Here is a 19,596-nt window from a genome sequence, read left to right on the forward strand (position 1 = left end):
TGGCAGATGGAATTTAATACAGACAAGTGTGAGGTATTGCACTTTGGAAGGAAAAAACAAGGTAGAACATACAAGGTAACTGGTAGGGCACTGAGGAATGCAGAACAGAGGGATCTGGGAATACAGATACAAAATTCCCTAAAAGTGGTGTTACAGGTAGATTGGGTAGTAAAGAGAGCTTTTGGTACATTGGCCTTTATATATCAAAGTATTGAGTATAAGAGTTGGAATGTTATGGTGAGGTTGTATAAGGTATTGGTGAGGCCGAATTTGGAGTATTGTGTGCAGTTTTGGTCACCGAATTACAGGAAGGATATTAATAAGGTTGAAAGTGTGCAGAGAAGATTTACAAGGATGTTGCTGGGACTTGAGAAACTGAGTTACAGAGAAAGGTTGAATAGGTTAGGACTTAATTCCCTGGAGCATAGAAGAATGAGGGGAGACTTGATAGAAGTATATAAAATTATGATGGGTATAGATAGAGTGAATGCAAGCAGGCTTTTTCCACGGAGGCTAGTGGGGAAATAAACCAGAGAACATGAGTTAAGGGTGAAGGGGGAAAAGTTTAAAGGGAACATTAGGGGGAGCTTCTTCACACAGAGAGTGGTGGGAATGTGAAATGGACTGCCAGATTAAGTGGTAAATGCAGGCTCACTTTTAACATTTAAGAAAAACTTGGACAGGTACATGGATGAGAGGTGTATGGAGGGATATGGGCCTGGTGCAGGTCAGTGGGACTAGGCAGAAAAATGGTTCAGCACAGCCAAGAAGGGCCAAGAGGCCTGTTTCTGTGCTGTAATGTTCTATGGTTCAGTTGAATCGGTATGTACAGATGCCCGGACCTTGCCACCCTGATGTGCCCTGTAACCTACTTTTTGGCACAGCACTTAAATTGAGTGAACCTTGGGACTTCCTTGCTCTCGGCAATGGGGCCACTGTCTTGCCTTGCCTCGGTTCTGTCACATTGAATTAAACAAGTGTGATTGTCGATGCTGCACTTGCTCTGGCAAAGAAAAAGTTACAGTAAATTTCAAGTAATCCATTATCCGAAGATTGGGAAACCCTAATACCTCCCCGTCTGGCTGACCAGATGATGTTTGCCACATGCACTTCCAATTTATTAAGGAAATTTTCCATGGAAACAGGACAACTGTGTGGTAGATAATGGTCTGATTTTGGTGATTGTGTCAAGGTGCAGAGGGAGATATGAAGGTGAGTCTGAAAGCTGATGTTTAGCTTCTGCAAGATAAAAGTCAGTGCCCCAACCCCAGTAAGATTCTACCAACAACGCTCCCATCCCCTCTGAGCATATTGAAAGGATCACATCCTTCATGACTCCCTGGTCCTCCCATCTTCAACAGCCATTTCCCATTTTATGGAACTTTTACGTGTAATTACAGGAAATGCAAGATGTCATTTCAACTCTTCCCTTCCCATCATCTAGGGACCCAAACAATCCTTCCAGGTGATAGTGATTTGCTTGCACTACATAAAATTGAATAGTCAACAGAAAATAAAGTATGTTGTTTTACTTTCGTTCTCCACCCCAAAGTAGGTAATTGCACATTGAACTTATTTATAAAATAATGGAACATGAATGCAATCTGGTCGAGAAACTATACAAAAGAACTTGTTTGTTTAAAATAGACCTCGACAGGGTAATCCTGCAAATCGAAGTGTGAACTGGGTACTACTCTAGATTCATGAGATCATGCGCCCTTGAACAGCTGCTTACTGAGGTGGTGGAGGGGAAATGAGGAGCGCGTTATTGCTTCTGCAGCACAGTAAGGGTTGAAAGAAAACTAAATTCTAAACGTACGACGCTCAGCAGCTATCGCACGCAGACTTTGCTCCAGCCTCTCGCCGTCTTTACTAGGGGTCCGAAGTCACCCTGTCCACGAGACCGCACGTTTGCCGCGCGCCTGTTCAAATCAGGGCCCGCCCTCTGTGAGCCGAGTGTCGATTATATCGTGCTCGCTGCACCTGTGGTGGATTTGAGTTTCCGCGCCGATTAGCTGCCCTGGCCTGGCCTTGGAGACGTCGGCTCTCCGGCTCGGGCTCGTGCTCGGGCCCGTGCCCGTGCCGGTGCCCGTGCCTCGCGCTCCTGTGGGCGGTTGGACAGTTCCAGAACACAACGGGCGAAAGGCGTCGCACTCTTCCGAGAGGGACATGGCCAGTGAGACACACGTAGACCAGGAGGCCGACGTTAAACTAGGCGATAAAAGCAGAGGGGAATGCAGTGGATCCGCTTCTCTCCGCCCGCTGACCTCATCTCCTCGGTCGGTGAAAGCGGCACAAGAGGAGGTGAAGCGCTGCCCAGAGGAGTCGGAGGAAGCTGAAGAAGCGCGTGTCCTGCCACCCGTTTACGTGTCGTCCGTCAAATTCACCCCAGAGAGCAGGATGAACCTTTACTGCGATCAGATTTTAGTTTCTTGTAAGGTACTTACATTTAAAGTAACACAAAAAGGACTGGGGATTCATGTATCATTATGACACTCAATTCAATGGCAAAGGAGGCAAAACAAACCCTGTTTGCTGAATGAAACAAGATCTTAACAGTAATCAAGCCTAAGCTGATAAGTAGCAAGTAACTTTCAGGGCCCAAAACGGCTGGCATTGAACTTCTCCAATAAGAGAATGGTCTGGCATCTCAAGACCTATCCACAGTATACAAGATATTAGTCAGAGACCACTGATAAACCCTCATAAGTTTATATGTTTTAATAAAACCATCTATCATTCTGAATACCAATGAATAAAGCCCCAGATTGTTAAATATTTCTTCATACATCCCCTTCATTCTGTTACCAATCAACCCTAAAAACCCTAACCACCAAGATTCAGGGCTAACTATAATTTAGGCAAGATCTGAATTATACATTAATGAAACCAATGTAAGGTGAGTTTGTCAAAGGGAGAAAATAAGAAATTTGAGAACTATTATTCCTGTTTATTCAATTTTTAAACAAGTAAACACAGTAGAAGGCAGGGAGGACAATGGTGGGGTTTGGTTGGTCTATACTGAAAGGCTGGTTAAAAGTTCTAATCTTCATTATCAGCTTGTGCTTTCAGTTTTTGTAGATTGTAATGCAGATTCCTAACTTTGCTCATGCAAGTGACATGAAATACGTTTGTCAATAGACAGTAGGTGCAGGAGTAGGCCATTTGGCCCTTCTAGCCAGCACTGCCATTCACTGTGATCATGGCTGATCATACACAATCTGTACCCCATTCCTGCCCTCTCCCCATATCCCTTGACCCTGCTATCTATAAGAGCTCTATCTAACTCTCTCTTGAATGCATCCAGAGACTTGGCCTCCACTGCCTTCTGGGGCAGAGCATTCCACAAATCCACCACTCTCTGGGTGAAAAAGTTTTTCCACATCTCAGTTCTAAATGGCCTACCCCTTATTCTTAAACTGTGGCCTCTAGTTCTGGACTCACCCATCAGCGGGAACATGCTTCCTGCCTCCAGCGTGTCCAATCCCTTAATAATCCTATATGTTTCAATCAGATCCCCTTGCATCCTTCTAAATTCCAGTGTATACAAGCCCAGTCGCTCCAATCTTTCAACATATGACAGTCCCGCCATACCGGGAATTAACCTTGTGAGCCTACACTGCACTCCCTCAATAGCAAGAATGTCCTCCCTCAAATTTGGAGACCAAAGCTGCACACATACTCCAGGTGTGGTCTCACCAGGGCCCTGTACAGCTGCAGAAGGACCTCTTTACTCCTATACCCAATTCCTCTTGTTATAAAGGCCAGCATGCCATTAGCTTTCTTCACTGCCTGCTGTACCTGCATGCTTGCTTTCATTGACTAATGTACAAGAACATCTAGATCTCATTGTACTTCCCCTTTTCCTAACTTGACTCCATTTAGATAGTAATCTGCCTTCCTGTTCTTGCCACCAAAGTGGATAACCTCACAGTTATCCACATTAAACTGCATCTGCCATACATTTGCCCACTCACCCAACCTGTCCAAGTCACCCTGCATTCTCATAACATCCTCCTGACATTTCACACTGCCACCCAGCTTTGTGTCATCAGCAAATTTGCTAATGTTACTTTTAATCCCTTCATCTAAATCATTAATGTATATTGTAAACAGCTGAAGTCCCAGCACCGAACCTTGCGGTACCCCACTGGTCACAGCCTGCCATTCAGAAAGGGACCCGTTAATCACTACTCTTTGTTTCCTGTCAGCCAGCCAATTTTCAATCCATGTCAGTACTCTGCCCCCAATAACATGTGCCCTAATTTTGCCTTCTAATTTCCTATGTGGGACTTTATCAAAAGCTTTCTGGAAGTCCAGGTACACTACATCCACTGGCTCTCCCTTGTCCATTTTCATAGTTATATCCTCAAAAAACTCCAGAAGATTAGTCAAGCATGATTTTCCCTTCATAAATCCATGCTGACTGGGACTGATCCTTCTACTGCTATCCAAATGTGTCGTAATTTCATCTTTTATAATTGACTCCAGCATCTTTCCCACCACTGACGTCAGGCTAACCGGTCTATAATTCCCTGTTTTCTCTCTCCCTCCTTTCTTGAAAAGTGGGACAACATTAGCCACCCTCCAGTCAGCAGGAACTGTTCCTGAATCTATAGAACATTGGAAAATGATTACCAAAGTGTCCACGATTTCTAGAGCCACCTCTTTAAGTACCCTGGGATGCAGACCATCAGGTCCCGGGGACTTATCAGCCTTCAGACTCAATGGTCTATCCAACACCATTACTTGCCTAATACAAATTTCCTTCAGTTCATCCTTTACTCTAGTTCCTTTGACCACTATTACATCTGGGAGATTGTGTCTTCCCTAGTGAAGACAGATCCAAAGTACTTGTTCAACTCATCTGCCATTTCCTTGTTCCCCATAATAAATTCACCTGTTTCTGTCTTCAATGGTCCAATTTTGGTCTTAACTATTTTTTTTTGCTATTCACATACCTAAAGAAGCTTTTACTATCCTCCTTTACATTCTTGGTTAGTTTACCTTTGTACCTCATTTTTTCTTGGCGTATTGCCTTTTTTGTTATCTTCTGTTGCTCTTTAAAAGCTTCCCAGTCCTCTGGTTTCCCGCTCATCTTTGCTGTGTTATACTTCTTCTCTTTTATTTTTAAACTGCCCGTTACTTTCCTCGTCAGCCACGGCCATCTTTTACTCCCCTTAGGATCTTTCCTCCTCTTTGGAATGAACTGATCCTGCACCTTCTGCGTTATTCCCAGAAATACCTGCCATTGTTGTTCCACTGTCTTCCCTGCTAGGGTATTGTTCCATTGAACTTTAGCCAGCTCCTCCCTCATAGCTCCATAGTTCCCTTTGTTCAACTGTAATACTGACACATCCAATTTTCCCTTCTCCTTCTCAAATACTAGGTTAAAACATATCATATTATGGTCACTACCTCTTAAAGGTTCCTTTACCTCCAGGTTCCTGATCAAATCCAGTTCATTGCAGAACACTAAAATCTAGAATTGCCTTCTCCCTGGTAGGCTCCAGTACAAGCTGTTCTAAGTATCCGTCTCGGAGGCACTCCACAAACTCCCTTTCTTGGGGTCCAGTACCATTCTGATTTTCCCAGTCTACCTGCATGTTGAAATCTCCCATGACAACTGTATCATTACCTTTGCGACATGCCAATTTTAACTCTTCATTCAACTTACACCCTACATCCAGACTGCTGTTTGGGGGCCTGTAGATAACTTCCATTTCTACCCTTAGAATTTCTCAGTTCTATCCATACTGACTCTACATCCCCTGATTCTATGTCCCCCCTCGCAAGGGACTGAATATCATTCCTCACCAAAAGAGCCACCCCACCCCCTCTGCCAGTCAGTCTGTCCTTTCGATAAGATGTATATCCTTGAATATTCATTTCCCAGGCCCTCTCCACTTGAAGCCATGTCTCTGTTATTCCCACAACATCATACTTGCCAATTTCCAACTGAGCCTCAAGCTCATCTACTTTATGCACTTCGTGCATTCATATATAATACTTTTAATTCGTTACTCCCCTCTCCATTCATATCAATTCCTATTTCACTTGGCCATACTGTATGATCTCTTCATGAGCTTTCTACTCCATTGATTCTGTTGTCCTTTTTAACTTTTCTTATTTTCACTTTCCCTTTAACTCCATCCTTATATTTCCAGTACATCCCCTCCCCCCCCACTACTTAGTTTAAACACATCCGTGTTGCAGTGGCAAACCTGTCTGCCAGAATGCTGGTCCCTCGCCTATTAAGGTGCAACCCATCCCTTTTGTAAAATTCATCCCTACCCCAAAACAGATCCCAGTGGTCCAAGAATGTAAATCCTTGCTTCCTGCACCAGTTCCTCAGCCACACATTCAGATCCATTATCACTCTGTTCCTGCCCTCTCCTGCACGAGGAACTGGAAGCAAACAGGAGATAACCACTCTGGAACTCCTGCTTTTCAAACTTCTTCTGAGTTCTCAGAAGTCCCGCTTCTTCCTGATGTCATTTGTGCCAACATGCACTACCACTTTCGGCTGTTCACTTTCACCCTTGAGGATTCCCTGCAATCGGTCCGTGATGTCTTGGATCCTAGCACCAGGGAGGCAACATACCATCCTTAAATCTTGTCCATCTCTGGTTGTAGGCCATGTCTCCATTTCAAGTGATTATGATCCTGAAAGAAATATCATGCTTGGGTTTTTTATTGTTATATAAACAAGATAGAAAAGAAAAAAGTAGCAAAATTTTGGCATGTTGTGTTAGCAGCTCTTTAACTTAATTTACCAATATCTTTTACAAATATATATTTTAAAACTCCATAACCTTGAGTCCTTTTTAATAGTCTTTGATATCTCAATAGGAATTCTTGTGTCGACTTTAAAGGCCCCCATCCCTCCACTGACCGCAATGTCTACTTTCTCAACATAATTGACGAGTACTCGTGGTTCCCCTTTGCCATCCCCTGCCCTGATACCACTGCCACGTCCGTCATAAAAGCCCTGCGCAAGCTCTTCACTCTGTTCGGATATCCTTGCTATATCCACAGTGATAGAGGGTCCTCCTTTATGAGTGACGAGCTACGCCAGTACCTGCTGGCTAGGGGTATTGCTACTAGTAGGACCACAAGCTATAATCCTGGGGGAAATGGACAGGTGGAGAGGGAGAATGCCACTGTGGAAGGCCACACTGTTAGCCCTTAAGTCAAAGGGATTGCCGGTCTCTCGCTGGTAGGAGGTCCTCCCCGAGGCACTCCACTCTATCCACTCCCTGTTATGCACGTCCACCAATGCCACCCCTCATGAGCAACTCTTTTCTTTTCCCAAGAAGTCTGCCACTGGGACCACCCTACCGGATTGGCTGACGTCCCCAGGGCCAGTGCTGCTCCAGAAACATGTGAGGAGCAATAAATACTCCCTGATGGTCTAGAGGGTTCACCTACTTCATGCGAACCCCCAGTATGCCTATGTGGTTTTACCTGATGGGCGGGAGGACACGGTCTCCGTCCGCGACCTGGCGCCCGCAGGAGCACCAGACCCCTACCCCGAACACTCCATGGTGACTACTAACCCCGTACCCACCAAGGTGTATACCCACGAGACACCGCGCACACCAAGCCCTACACCGACTCCTCACGACACTCCCGTACCAGGCGCCTCGCACATGCATGAGGGATTACTGACGCCTAATGGGCTGACACCTCAAGTGCAATCACCACTGGCACTGGTGCAAACACCACCGGTGCTACGTAGATCGCAGCAACAGATTCGACCACCCGATAGACTTAACCTGTAAATATACTTGTAAGAAACTTCGCCCCATGGGGACTCTCTTTTAAAACAAAGGCGGGGTGAATGTGGTGAACTACATATACCTGTCTGGACACGCCCCTCTGCTGACTGCTCCTGTGGCTCCTCCCACAGACACCTGTATAAAGACGATTGGAGGCACTGCTCCTCCCTCAGTCTCCAGGATGTTGTGTGGTGGTCTCTTGCAGATAATAAAAGCCTATCGTTCGCCTCCTGTCTCCAAGAGTTATTGATGGTGCATCAGCGCTGGATTTCCAGCATCTGCAGAATCTTTTGTGTTTCATTCACTGTGTTCATCATTGTCAATGATGTGTGAAGTGATAGAAGACTGGAGGCTGGCTAATGTTGTGCCTTATTTTAAGAAGGGGCTGCAAAAAAAATCCCATGAACTATTGACCAATAAGCCGAATGTTGATGCTAGGTAAGTTACATAGGGGGCAGACGGGATGATAGTTAGCACTGCAAGGGAGATCATGACCCTCAAATTTGAGTTTTTCAACAAGAAACCAAGAAGATAAATTGGGCAGGACAATTGCCTATAGGGATGTTAGCAAGGCTTTTTATAAGATTCTGCATAGCAGGCTGATTGGGAAGGCTGTATCACATGGGACCCAGGATATAGAATTGATTTAATAGCGGAAAGCAAAGGGTGCTGCTGGAAGATTCTTTTTAAGGCTAGAGGCTTGTGACTGATGGTATGCCTAAGGGATTGGTGCTGAGCCCATTGTTATTTATATCAACAATATGTATAAAATGTACAAGGATTGAATAGTTAGTACATTACAGCCTTGGTTAGTAATATATACATAACACCAAATATGTGCTAGCACAGACAATTAATGTAATCAACAATTCTAATGGGAATTACGGTACTTTAGTTGGGTAAGTGGGCTAAGGAACAGCAAATGACTTTAATACAGCTAAGTGCAATGTGTTGCATTTTGGGAAGTCAAATTAGGATACGACTTTCATCATTTGAATGTGAAAGTCAGTTCCTCAGTTATCAAACTGAAGAATGCAAGTATGTTGTTCCTTGAAGGTGATGTCATGGGTAAACAGGGCAGTGGAGAAGACTTTTGGCATGCTGACCTTTATCAATTTGAGAAGGGATGTTGGGTTGTTATGTTGCAGTTGAATTAGATGTTGATGAGCTATCACTTGGAGTATGGTGTTCAGTTTTGGTCACCCTGCCATTAAACTGGAAGAAGAGCAGAAAAGGATTAATGAGGATGCTAAAATGTTAGGCTTGAACAGAAAGCCCAGTAAAAAGTAGTGAATACAACTCATCACAGATACAACTCTCCCTACCAATGATCACATCTATACAGAGCACTGTTGCAGGAAAGCATCAACCATCATCAAGAACCCCCTTCATTCAGGTTATGCTCTCTTCTCACTGCTGCCATCAGGAAGAAGGTACAGGAACCTCAGGACCAATACCTCCAGGTTAAGGAACAGTTATTATCTCTCAACTAGCAGGCTCTTGAACCAGTGGGAATAACTTCGCTCAACTTTATTTGCTTCGTTATTGAACTGTTCCCAGAACCTATGAACTCATTTCCAAGGATTCTTCAATTTATTGTGTATTTATTTTTCTATTATTATCATTTCTTTTTTTCTCTTTTTTGCATTTGCACTGTTTGTTGTCTTTTGCACATTGGTTGTTTGTCCATCCTTTTGGGTGTAGTCTTTCAAGTTCAAAGTCACTTTGTTATGAAAGGAGATACAATGCCTTGTAAATCTCCCAAATCCTTTGTTCACATAAATGATTATTACAACAAGGGATTTTGATCAATTCAACAGAATTTTTATTTGTGAATCGCATGTTTTTTCACAGTAGAGACCAAAATACTGTACAGGGAAAATTCTAAACTTTAGCATGAATAACTAAAAATTCAAAAACAAATGTCAGCAGTTCAAAAGTGTTCATACCCCTTTGCTCAGTATTTAGTTGAACCATCTTTTGCAGCTATTACAGCAAGTCTTTTTGGATATACGTATTAGCTTTGCACAATGTGATGGAGCAAGATTTGCCCATTCCCCCTTGCAAATTTTATTTATTTATTGAGATACTGTATGGAATAGGCCCTTTCGTCCCTTTGAGCAGTGCCATGCAGCAACTACTGGTTTAACCATAACCAAAACACGGGGCAATTTACAAAGACCAATTAATCTACCAGCCAGTATGTCTTTGGACTATGGAGGGTAACCAGAGCATCTGGAGGAGTTCAGTGGCATGACCTGAACCAGGGTCACTGCTATTGTTACGAACAAGAGAAAATCTGCAGATGTTGGAAATTCAAGCAACACACGCAAAATGCTGGAGGAACTTGGCAGGCCTGGCAACATCTATGGAAAAGAGTTAAACAACAGACATTTTGGGCGAGACCCTTCATGAGGACTGGAGATTGAAGGGTCTCGGTCTGAAACTTTGACTGTTACTCTCTTCTGCAGATGCTATAATAAAAATTAAGAAATGGTAAGCAGTAAATTTCAAGACTATGAGATGAAGAGTTCATGAAAGTGAATTGTAGGAACAGTTCATGTAGCACTGTTCAGTGATGATTCTATTGTGTTTCTTGTATTTACTGTGATTGCTTGCAATGAATCTCAAGGTTGTATATAGTGATACATACTGTATATATTTTGATAATAAATTTACTTTGAACTTTGAAGAAGATTTACAAGTATGCTGCCAGGGCTCAAAGGAATGTCCTGTAGGGAATAGGTTAGGCAGGCTATTATTTAATTCCTTGGAGAATAGGAGACTGAGGGATGAGTGACTAGGGATGAAGAGTGCAGTTCAGATAAATGTACATCTTCTTCCTAAAGTTGGAGAACTCAAAACTCAAGAACATAGGTTTAAGGTAAGTAGAGAAAGATTTAACAGGAACCTGGTGTGCAACTTTTTCTCCTGGAGGGTGGTATACATATAGACTGACCTGCCAGAGGAAGTGGTTAATGGACAGGAAATGTTTTAAAGGGATGTGGGTCAAATAAGGGAAATGGAAATCTCAGATGGGCCTTTTGGTTGCCAAGGATGAGTTAGGCTGAAGGGCTTGTTATCGTATAATTCAAATCTATGACTTAGTAACTTTGCAGACGTCACCAGAATTAGTGGGATATTGGACACTGGAGAAACTTGTCTCAGATTGCACCAGGATTTTTATCAACTAGAAAAGTAAGCAAAGAAATGACGAATGAAATTTACCTTGGACAATTGAAAGTGATGCATTTTGGAAGTTAAACCAGGTCAGGACAAGCACAGTAAATGACAGGGCCTAGTTCACAGAAAGAGACAACACAGGTAAACATAGTGATGAAGGAGGTGTACAGTATGCTTGTCTTCATTCGTTGGGGCACCTTATACTGGAGTTGGGCCATCATGTTACAGCTGTACAAGGCGTTGGTGAGATTATACCTGAAATAATGAGTGCAGTGTGGTTGTCAAACTAGAGGAAGGATGTGATTAAGCTAGACAGAGTGTAGAGAAGATGAACAAGAATGCTGCCAAGATCAGAGCACCAAGGAAAGACTGGATAGACTGGGACTGTCTTCCCCAGAGAAAAGGAGGCTGAGAATTGACAAAAACATTTATAAAATCGTGAGGTACAGAGATCAGTTAGATAGTCACAGTCATTTTTCCATTGTAGAGAAGTCTGAAACAAGAGTATAGCCTTCGAATATACTAAGTACATTTATTATTAAAGTATGTATGCAGCATACAACCCTGAAATTCATCTTCTCCACAGACAACCACGAAACAAAGAGCTATGGAACCAGCCACATTCAAAGAAAAACATATAACCCCCTTCCCACCACACACAAAGAAAAACCGCGCAACTGTAACAAAAAAAACTAAGCAAAAACACAGAATACAAAGCACACAAACAAAAGGCATATTTCAGTTCATCTCAGTGATTGTTATCTGGAGACTGTCTGATTCAAAAATTGCTCAAAAAGTAGCAACAAAAAAAGAAGTGACCAGAACCAGAACACATAAATGTGAATTAGAGTCTAAAGCTACAAACTGCAGCAATTAAATCTTGCTCCAGCGCCATCCTCCAACAGCATCGAGGGAGAGAGAGCTCACTCGAACACAATGACCTTTCCCTTGAGAGGAGCAACCAAGAATGGGAAAGGGAGAGAGACTGCCACATGCAAACACCTCCAGCAGCAGCAAGTAGGAGTCCAGTAGATGGTGCTAAACACTTGCTTGCCCTCCATACACACCTCAATAACTTCAATCTTCTTTGGTGCTTTAATCGGCAAGAGATGGAATTGATCATGGGCTCACGCCCTGTCTCCTGGCTTCCTGGCCTTCATGCTGCATGCTTTGCTCACAGCCTAATGGAACCTTCTCTCAGAGACTGCAAAGGGCCAGAAATCACACCACCAGAATGTAGAAAAGAGGCTTCAACATTAGCAGAACCACATTTGAAATAAAAATAAGTAGGAGTTGCTTTGTGAACTGTCTTGAGGATGTCATCTTTGATAGCATTGTTCACTGGTACCATCTTCTAAGGAGAGTGGGTAAAATTTTAAAGGGAATCTGAGGGTTCAAGCAAAGGGTGTTGGTTACTTGGAATATGGTGCCGAAGGAAGTGTTGGAGGCAGATATATTTACAGTACTTAAAAGACATTTGGACACATACAAGAGTAGAAGAGGTTGAGAATGGTTATGGGTCAAATGCAGGTAAATGGGATGAGCTTGGGTAGGTAATTTGGTTGGCCTGGACAATTTGGGCAGAAGGACTATTCTTAAGCTGTTTAACTCTATGTATCTATATTAAATAGATTGCATTTATGTGCAATAAAACAATCTTAAAGCATTGCATTTGTGATTTCTATAAAGGCAGAAGACGCAGATGAAGCTATGAACAAGTACCTCACTGAAAAACTACATGCAAGAAGTACATGGTTAGGAGTATGGAAAACAAATCCTGAATTTTTCTTTGTAAAGTATGATGAAGGATCTATACCATATGTTGGTGTTTTAGTTGAGGTAGGTTACATTTTTAAAAATCTTATTATCTGCAAATCGGGAGAAGTTCTAAAACTATCTCATTAAATTCTTATTATTCCTTTGATCAGTTTGCCTGAAAACAAAAGTGAGAAGGTGTTATCATCCATCTTCAGTAGTTGTGCTCCATCTATCATTGACAATTAATAATAATTAAATCATCTTCACTATATGTTGAATGTTTTTTTTAAATTCTAATCACTTACCTCTTCCACTTGTTATTTGCAGTTGGTACCCAGACTGAATTTATGGCACGTCAGGTCAGCTAGCACCTGTGACAAGAGAAATAGACAATCTGTCAGGTTGATGATCTATCTGATGACTTTTCATCAGAAAAATCACTGATTTCTAGCATTTTTCTTCATATTTCAGAATTCCAACATCTCTAGCTTTTTAGTTTTTTTTACTTTATAGCTGTTGTTAGCCTTTTACTAATTCATCAAATTGGCCATAGTTACTAATGTAAGAATTCTGTGACCTTGATTTTTTTTTCAGAAATATTACTTTTCAAATTCATGTATGTATATAAAATGGAGTATCCTTGTATCTGACCTTTCTCAATACAATCTACATTGTTTCATTTATATCACATTATCACGTCATTAATTTTCCTTTCGATAAATTCCTTCTGCAAACATTCATTGTCTTTGAAAAATACAGAATGGAATTTTCAGCCCACCAAGCCAATGCTGCAATATACCATTTACACTATTCCTTCATTAATCCCACATTTTATTCTCCTCACATTCTAACCAACTCTTCTCCCCCCACCCCCCACCACCAGATTCCACAATTTACCTGTGCACAATAGGTGATTTACAGTGGCTAATAATCTACCAAACCACACATCTTTGGGATGTGGAAGAAAACTGAACCACCTGTTGGAAATGTTTATGGTCAGAGAGAAACTGTCAACACTGCATAAATAGTACCCAAGTTCAGGATTACACCCTAGTTATAAGGTACTATAATCCTCTACTAGTTAGGCCACAAAGGGATTTATTTTTACATTGGTTATAGCTCCTTAGTGTGCAATCGCGGGAGGGTTTATAAGTCTCGCTTTAACGTCTTGAACGTCTGTGGTGGCAGCACTAGGTTTTGTAATTTACCACAGTATGTTCAATCATGGAATATGCAACATTAAGTTATGGATAGCTTCGTGCCCAGGAAAATCCAGAATTTTTCAGCAGAATTGGGGGCAACTTACACCATTAATGATCTTCTACAGCTTTTCATGTTTATCTAATTATGTCCCTGAAAACAGCACATGGTGCATAGTCCTGTGAAGCACTTCTAAGGCGCCTTGGAAATGGCAATCTCGTGCGGCACAGACTGATGGATATGATTAAATATTCCTGATTTGGCCTGGTACAGCTGAGAATCAGCTGTTTCCAAGGTCTGTACAGTTAATAAAGATGTCTTAATGTGATTTAATAAACTATCGCTGCTTAAAGCTGACAGAAACAATGCTAATTGTGTCCGTACTTCCTGCTGGATCCCTTGTTGGAAACGTGGCTGCAGGTCAGGGATACAGGTGCATCTAAGAAAATGGGTTTTAGACTCCCAGTACTGACCATCTTTTGACAGACAGACAGACAAACATACTTATTGATCCCGAGGGAAATTGGGTTTCGTTACAGTTGCACCAACCAAGAATGGTTTAGAAATATAGCAATATAAAACCATAAATAATTAAATAATAATAAGTAAATTATGCCAAGTGGAAATAAGTCCAGGACCAGCCTATTGGCTCAGGGTGTCTGACACTCCGAGGGAGGAGTTGTAAAGTTTGGTGGCCACCGGCAGGAATGACTTCCTATGACGCTCAGTGTTGCATCTCGGTGGAATGGGTCTCTGGCTGAATATACTTCTGTGCCTAACCAGTACATTATGGAGTGGATGGGAGACATTGTCCAAGATGGCATGCAACTTGGACAGCATCCTCTTTTCAGACACCACCGTCAGAGAGTCCAGTTCCACCCCCACAACATCACTGGCCTTATGAATGAGTTTGTTGATTCTGTTGGTGTCTGCTACCCTCAGCCTGCTGCCCCAGCACACAACAGCAAACATGATGACACTGGCCACCACAGACTCGTAGAACATCCTCAGCATCGTCCGACAGATGTTAAAGGACCTCAGTCTCCTCAGGAAGTAGAGACGGCTCTGACCCTTCTTGTAGACAGCCTCAGTGTTTTTTGACCAGTCCAGTTTATTGTCAGTTCATATTCCCAGGTATTTGTAATTCTCCACCATGTCCACACTGACCCCTTGGATGGAAGCAGGGGTCACCGGTGCCTTAGCCCTCCTCAGGTCCACCACCAGCTCCTTAGTGTTTTTCACATTAAGGTGCAGATGATTCGGCTCACACCATGTGACAAAGTTTCCCACCATAGCCCTGTACTCCACCTCATCTCCCTTGCTGATGCATCCTACTATGACAGAGTCATCAGAAAACTTCTGAAGATAGCAAGACTCTTGCTGGCAAGCATACAGTCTCTAATAAACAAAATCAAAGATACCAGAGCTAGGGTGCTAAATTAGAGGGACATTAGGACTGCGTGTATCCTTTGTTCCACAGAATCCTGATTAACTCCTTCCATAACAGACGCTGAGATTCAGATTGACGGGTTCACTATACACCGTCAGGACAGGACTATCGAGTCTCTCAAAACCAGAGGTGGAGGTGTATGCCTCATGATCGACTCCTCTTGGTGCACAAATATGTCAGTGTTGTCCCAATTCTGCTCACTAGACTAGGAATATCTCACAATTAAAAGACATCTATTTTACCTGTTGTGGGAGATTTCTGCAATCATTTTGGTAGAGGTGTATATTTCACCTCAGGCCAATGTTAAACAGGCTCTAGATGATCTGAGCAATGGGATCAATGTGCACAAAACAGCACATCCTGATGCCTTCACCATCATTTTGGGGTATTTTAACCAGGCCTACCTGAGAAAGTCACTAAATAATCACCATGAACAAATCATTTGTAGTACCAGAGGAAAAAAAGCACACTAGACCACTGTTACATCACCATTAAGAATGCCTACTGTGCTATTCCACAATCTCACTTTGAAAAGTCTGATCACCTGGCTGCACTTCTACTCTCTGAGTATAGGCAGAGACTGAAGACTGCAGCCCAGTAGTGAGGACCAAGAAGATATGGACAAGGGAAGACCAGGTGTGCTTACAGGACTGCTTTGAATCGATGGATATATTCAGGGATTCATCTTCAAATCTGGATGAATATGCCACGCTGTTACCAACTTCATTAAAACCTGTCTGGATGAGTGTCTGTCTATGAAAACTTGCTGTACACTTCCAATCCAAAAGCTGTGGATGAACCAGGAGGTTCGTCATCTACTGAAGGCTAGACCTGTGGCATTTAAGTCTGTTGACCGAGGTCAGTACAAGAAAACCAGGCATGACTTGCAGATGGCTATTTCAAGAGTGAGACAATTCCGAGTGACATCAGATGCACATTAACTCTGACAGGGTTTACTTACTACAAAACAAAACCCAATAACGTGAATGGCAGCAATGCTTTACTACCAGATAAGTCAGCACCTTCTATGCCCACTTTGAAAGGGAGACTATAACTACAGCTGTGGAGATACCTGGTGACCCCATAATCTCTGCCTCAGACACCGACGTTAGGCTGTCTTGCAGGAGGGTGAACTCTTGCAAGATAACAGCCTCAATGGAGTACCTGGTTAGGTTCTGAAAACTTGTGCCAATCAACTGGTGGGAATGTTCAAGGATGTTTTCAACCTCTCACAGCTATGGTCGGAAGTTCCCACCTACTTCAAAAAAGCAACAATTATACCAGTGCCTGAGAAGATTAGTGTTAGCTGCCTTATGACTATCGCCCAGTAGCACTCACATCTACAGTGATGAAATGCTTTGAGAGGTTGGTCACAGCTAGAATGAACTCCTGCCTCAGCAAGGACATGGACTTGCTGCAATTTGCCTATCGACACAATAGCTGTATGGCAGACACAATCTCAATTGCTTTTCACATGGCCTTGGATCACCTGGACAATACAAATACATTTGTCAGGATGCTTTCATTGACTAAAGCTCAATGGTAAACACCATCATTCCCACAGTTCTGATCGATAAGCCTCAGAACCTGGCTTCTATAATTCCCTCTGCAATTGGATCTGTGACTTCCTAACCAGAAGACCACAATCTGTGTGGATTGGTAATATTATCCTCTCCTTGCTGATGTTCAACACTGGCACGGCTCAGGTGTGTGCTTAGCTCACTGCTCTACTCCCTCTATATCCATGATTTTGTGACTAGGTATTACTCAAATACCATCTATAAATTTGCTGATGATACAACCATTGTTAGCAGAATCTCAGATGGAGATGAAAGGATGTACAGGAGCAAGATATACCTGCTAGTTGAGTGGTGAAACAGTAATAACCTTGTACTCAATGTTAGTAAGACAAAAGAGTTGATTGTGGATCAGGAAGGGTAAGACAAAGGAACACAAACCATTCCTCATCGAGGGATCAGAAGTGGAGAGAGTTAGTAATTTCCAATTTCTGGGTGTCAAGGTCTCTGAGGATCTAACTTGGTCCCAACATATCAATGCAGTTCTCAAGAAGGCAAGACAGCAGCTATAGTTCATTAGGAGTTTGAAGAGATTTGGTCTGTCAACTAAAACACTCGAACTTCTATAGATGTACTATGGAGAGCATTCTGATAGACTGCATTATTGTCTCGTATGGGGGCGGGGGGCAGTGCTGCTGCTCAGACCTGAAGGGTGCTACAGAAGTTGTAAAATTAGCTCCATCTTGGGTACTGTAATATCTAAGAAATCTTCAGGGACCAGTGCTTCAGAAAGGCGACATCCATTATTAAGAACCCCCATCTCCCAGGGTATGTTCTCTTCCTATTGTTACTGTCAGGAAGGAAGAACAGAATTCTGACGGCGCATACTCAATGATTCAGGAACAGCTTCTTCCCCTCTGTCATATGATTCCTAAATGGACATTGAACCCATGAACGCTACCTCACTTTAAAATATATATATATATATATATTACTTATGTTTTGGTATTTTTAATCAATATACATTTATATACTTATTACTTTTTATCTTTCTATATTATCATGTATTGTATTGTACTGCTGCTGCTAAGTTAACAAATTTCACAACACATGCTGGAGATAACGAACTTGATTCTGATTCTGAATTGTTGGAGATAAGCTTTGACAAAGGCCACTGAATCTTTATCCAGATTTTCTTTGTGAATGCGTATTTCAAAAGTATGTGGATAATGTTTTCTTTCCTAGCTCAAAATTCAAAATAAATGTCACCAAAATACATACAAGTCACATATACTGCCTTAAGATTTGTTTTCTTGTAGACACTCACAGTAAGTACAAAGAATCAGTGAAAAACTACTTCAACAATGATGGACAAGCAACCAATGTACAAAATTGTGTAAATACAAAAATAAAAACAATAGAATAATATATTAAGAAATAATACTGAGAACATGAGTTACAGAGTCCTTAAAAGTGAGTCCATAGGTTGTGGAATTCAGTGTTGGGGATGAGTGATTTTTTTTCCACTCTGGTTCAGGAGTCTGATGGTTGGATCCCATTCAGCTTGAGGATAGTGTAATGATGCTGAGACTCTGGCTGCGCTGGAGATGCCTGACAAGAAGGAAGGACCTTTCTTACCATCAGCCAAGGAGGATCATGGCACTTAATTAAAAGTTCTGATGTTGAGGCTAAATGACCTCAACAGTTTGTTTGGGGAACATTTCAGCACAATTTAGGCCCTTTGACCCACACTATTTTGCTGACTTTTTAATCTCTCAGATCAATCTAATCCTTCCCTCCCAGATAGATCTCCATTTTTTAAAATCCCTATGCCTATCTAAGAGTTTCTTGAATGTACCTAATGTATCTGCCATTTACACCACTGTAGCAGTTTGTTCCATGCACTCACCACTATGTGCTTTCCTCCAATGACCTTAAAAGTATGTCCTCTCTTGTCATCCTCCTTTACATTAAGGAGAGTGGCCCTAGCTCATGCAAACTTACCTCATAAGAGACATGCTCTCTTATCCAGACAACATCCTGGTAGACCTCCTCTGCACTTTTCCTAAAGTTGACTTATCCTTCCTATAATGAGACAACCAGAACTGAACAAGTACGGTCCAACCAGAGTTCTACAGGCTGCAACATTATCTTATGGTGTCATGGTCCTTTCTGGCAATCGCCCACCTGGCTATTTTTACCGCAGGAATTGAGTGTCAATCACCTCATTTAGTTTCAATCATTCCCAGGTTCCACTAACTACAAACACCTGCTTTCCATCAGCAAAAACCCTGTGAGCACAGCTAGGAGCTGTCAGTTTGTTGGTTGACTCTGGTGTGAGTAACATCATTTCACGGTTCTTAGGACTACCAGTTCTAGGTCAAGCATCACTTCTGGATACCGAATCCATGCTCACTACGTTAATAACACCTCCTGATTCTGCCTCCATGCCTGTATTCTGCACTTGGGTTCCAACACACCATACACCTTCTTCACCACCCTATTGACTTTGCAGCAATTTTGAAGGATCTGTGGACTTGGACCCCAAGATTTCTGTTTCTCCACACTGCTAAGAATCCTGCCATTAACTTTGTTCTCTACAGTCAAGTTCAACCTTCCAAATTGTATCATTTAACACTTTTCCAGACTATACTCTATCTGCCACTTCTCAGCTCAGTGTCCCGTTGTGACATGTGATAGCCTTCTA

General features: G+C 42.3%; 1 protein-coding gene across 1 annotated transcript in view; it reads left to right on the forward strand.

Annotated features, from left to right (window-relative positions):
• The first annotated feature begins 2,003 nt into the window (after positions 1-2,003).
• Positions 2,004-19,596, forward strand: part of LOC132402025 (testicular spindle-associated protein SHCBP1L-like) — a 91,627-nt gene continuing 74,034 nt past the window's right edge. Inside the window, exons 1-2 of the mRNA XM_059984488.1 lie at positions 2,004-2,439; positions 12,654-12,803. Coding sequence (XP_059840471.1) covers positions 2,170-2,439; positions 12,654-12,803 — 420 coding nt within the window. The 5' untranslated portion in view covers positions 2,004-2,169. The remainder of the gene's footprint in view (positions 2,440-12,653; positions 12,804-19,596) is intronic.

The sequence above is a fragment of the Hypanus sabinus genome, chromosome 11 (assembly GCF_030144855.1).
Source record: "Hypanus sabinus isolate sHypSab1 chromosome 11, sHypSab1.hap1, whole genome shotgun sequence".
Lineage (NCBI taxonomy): Eukaryota > Metazoa > Chordata > Chondrichthyes > Myliobatiformes > Dasyatidae > Hypanus > Hypanus sabinus.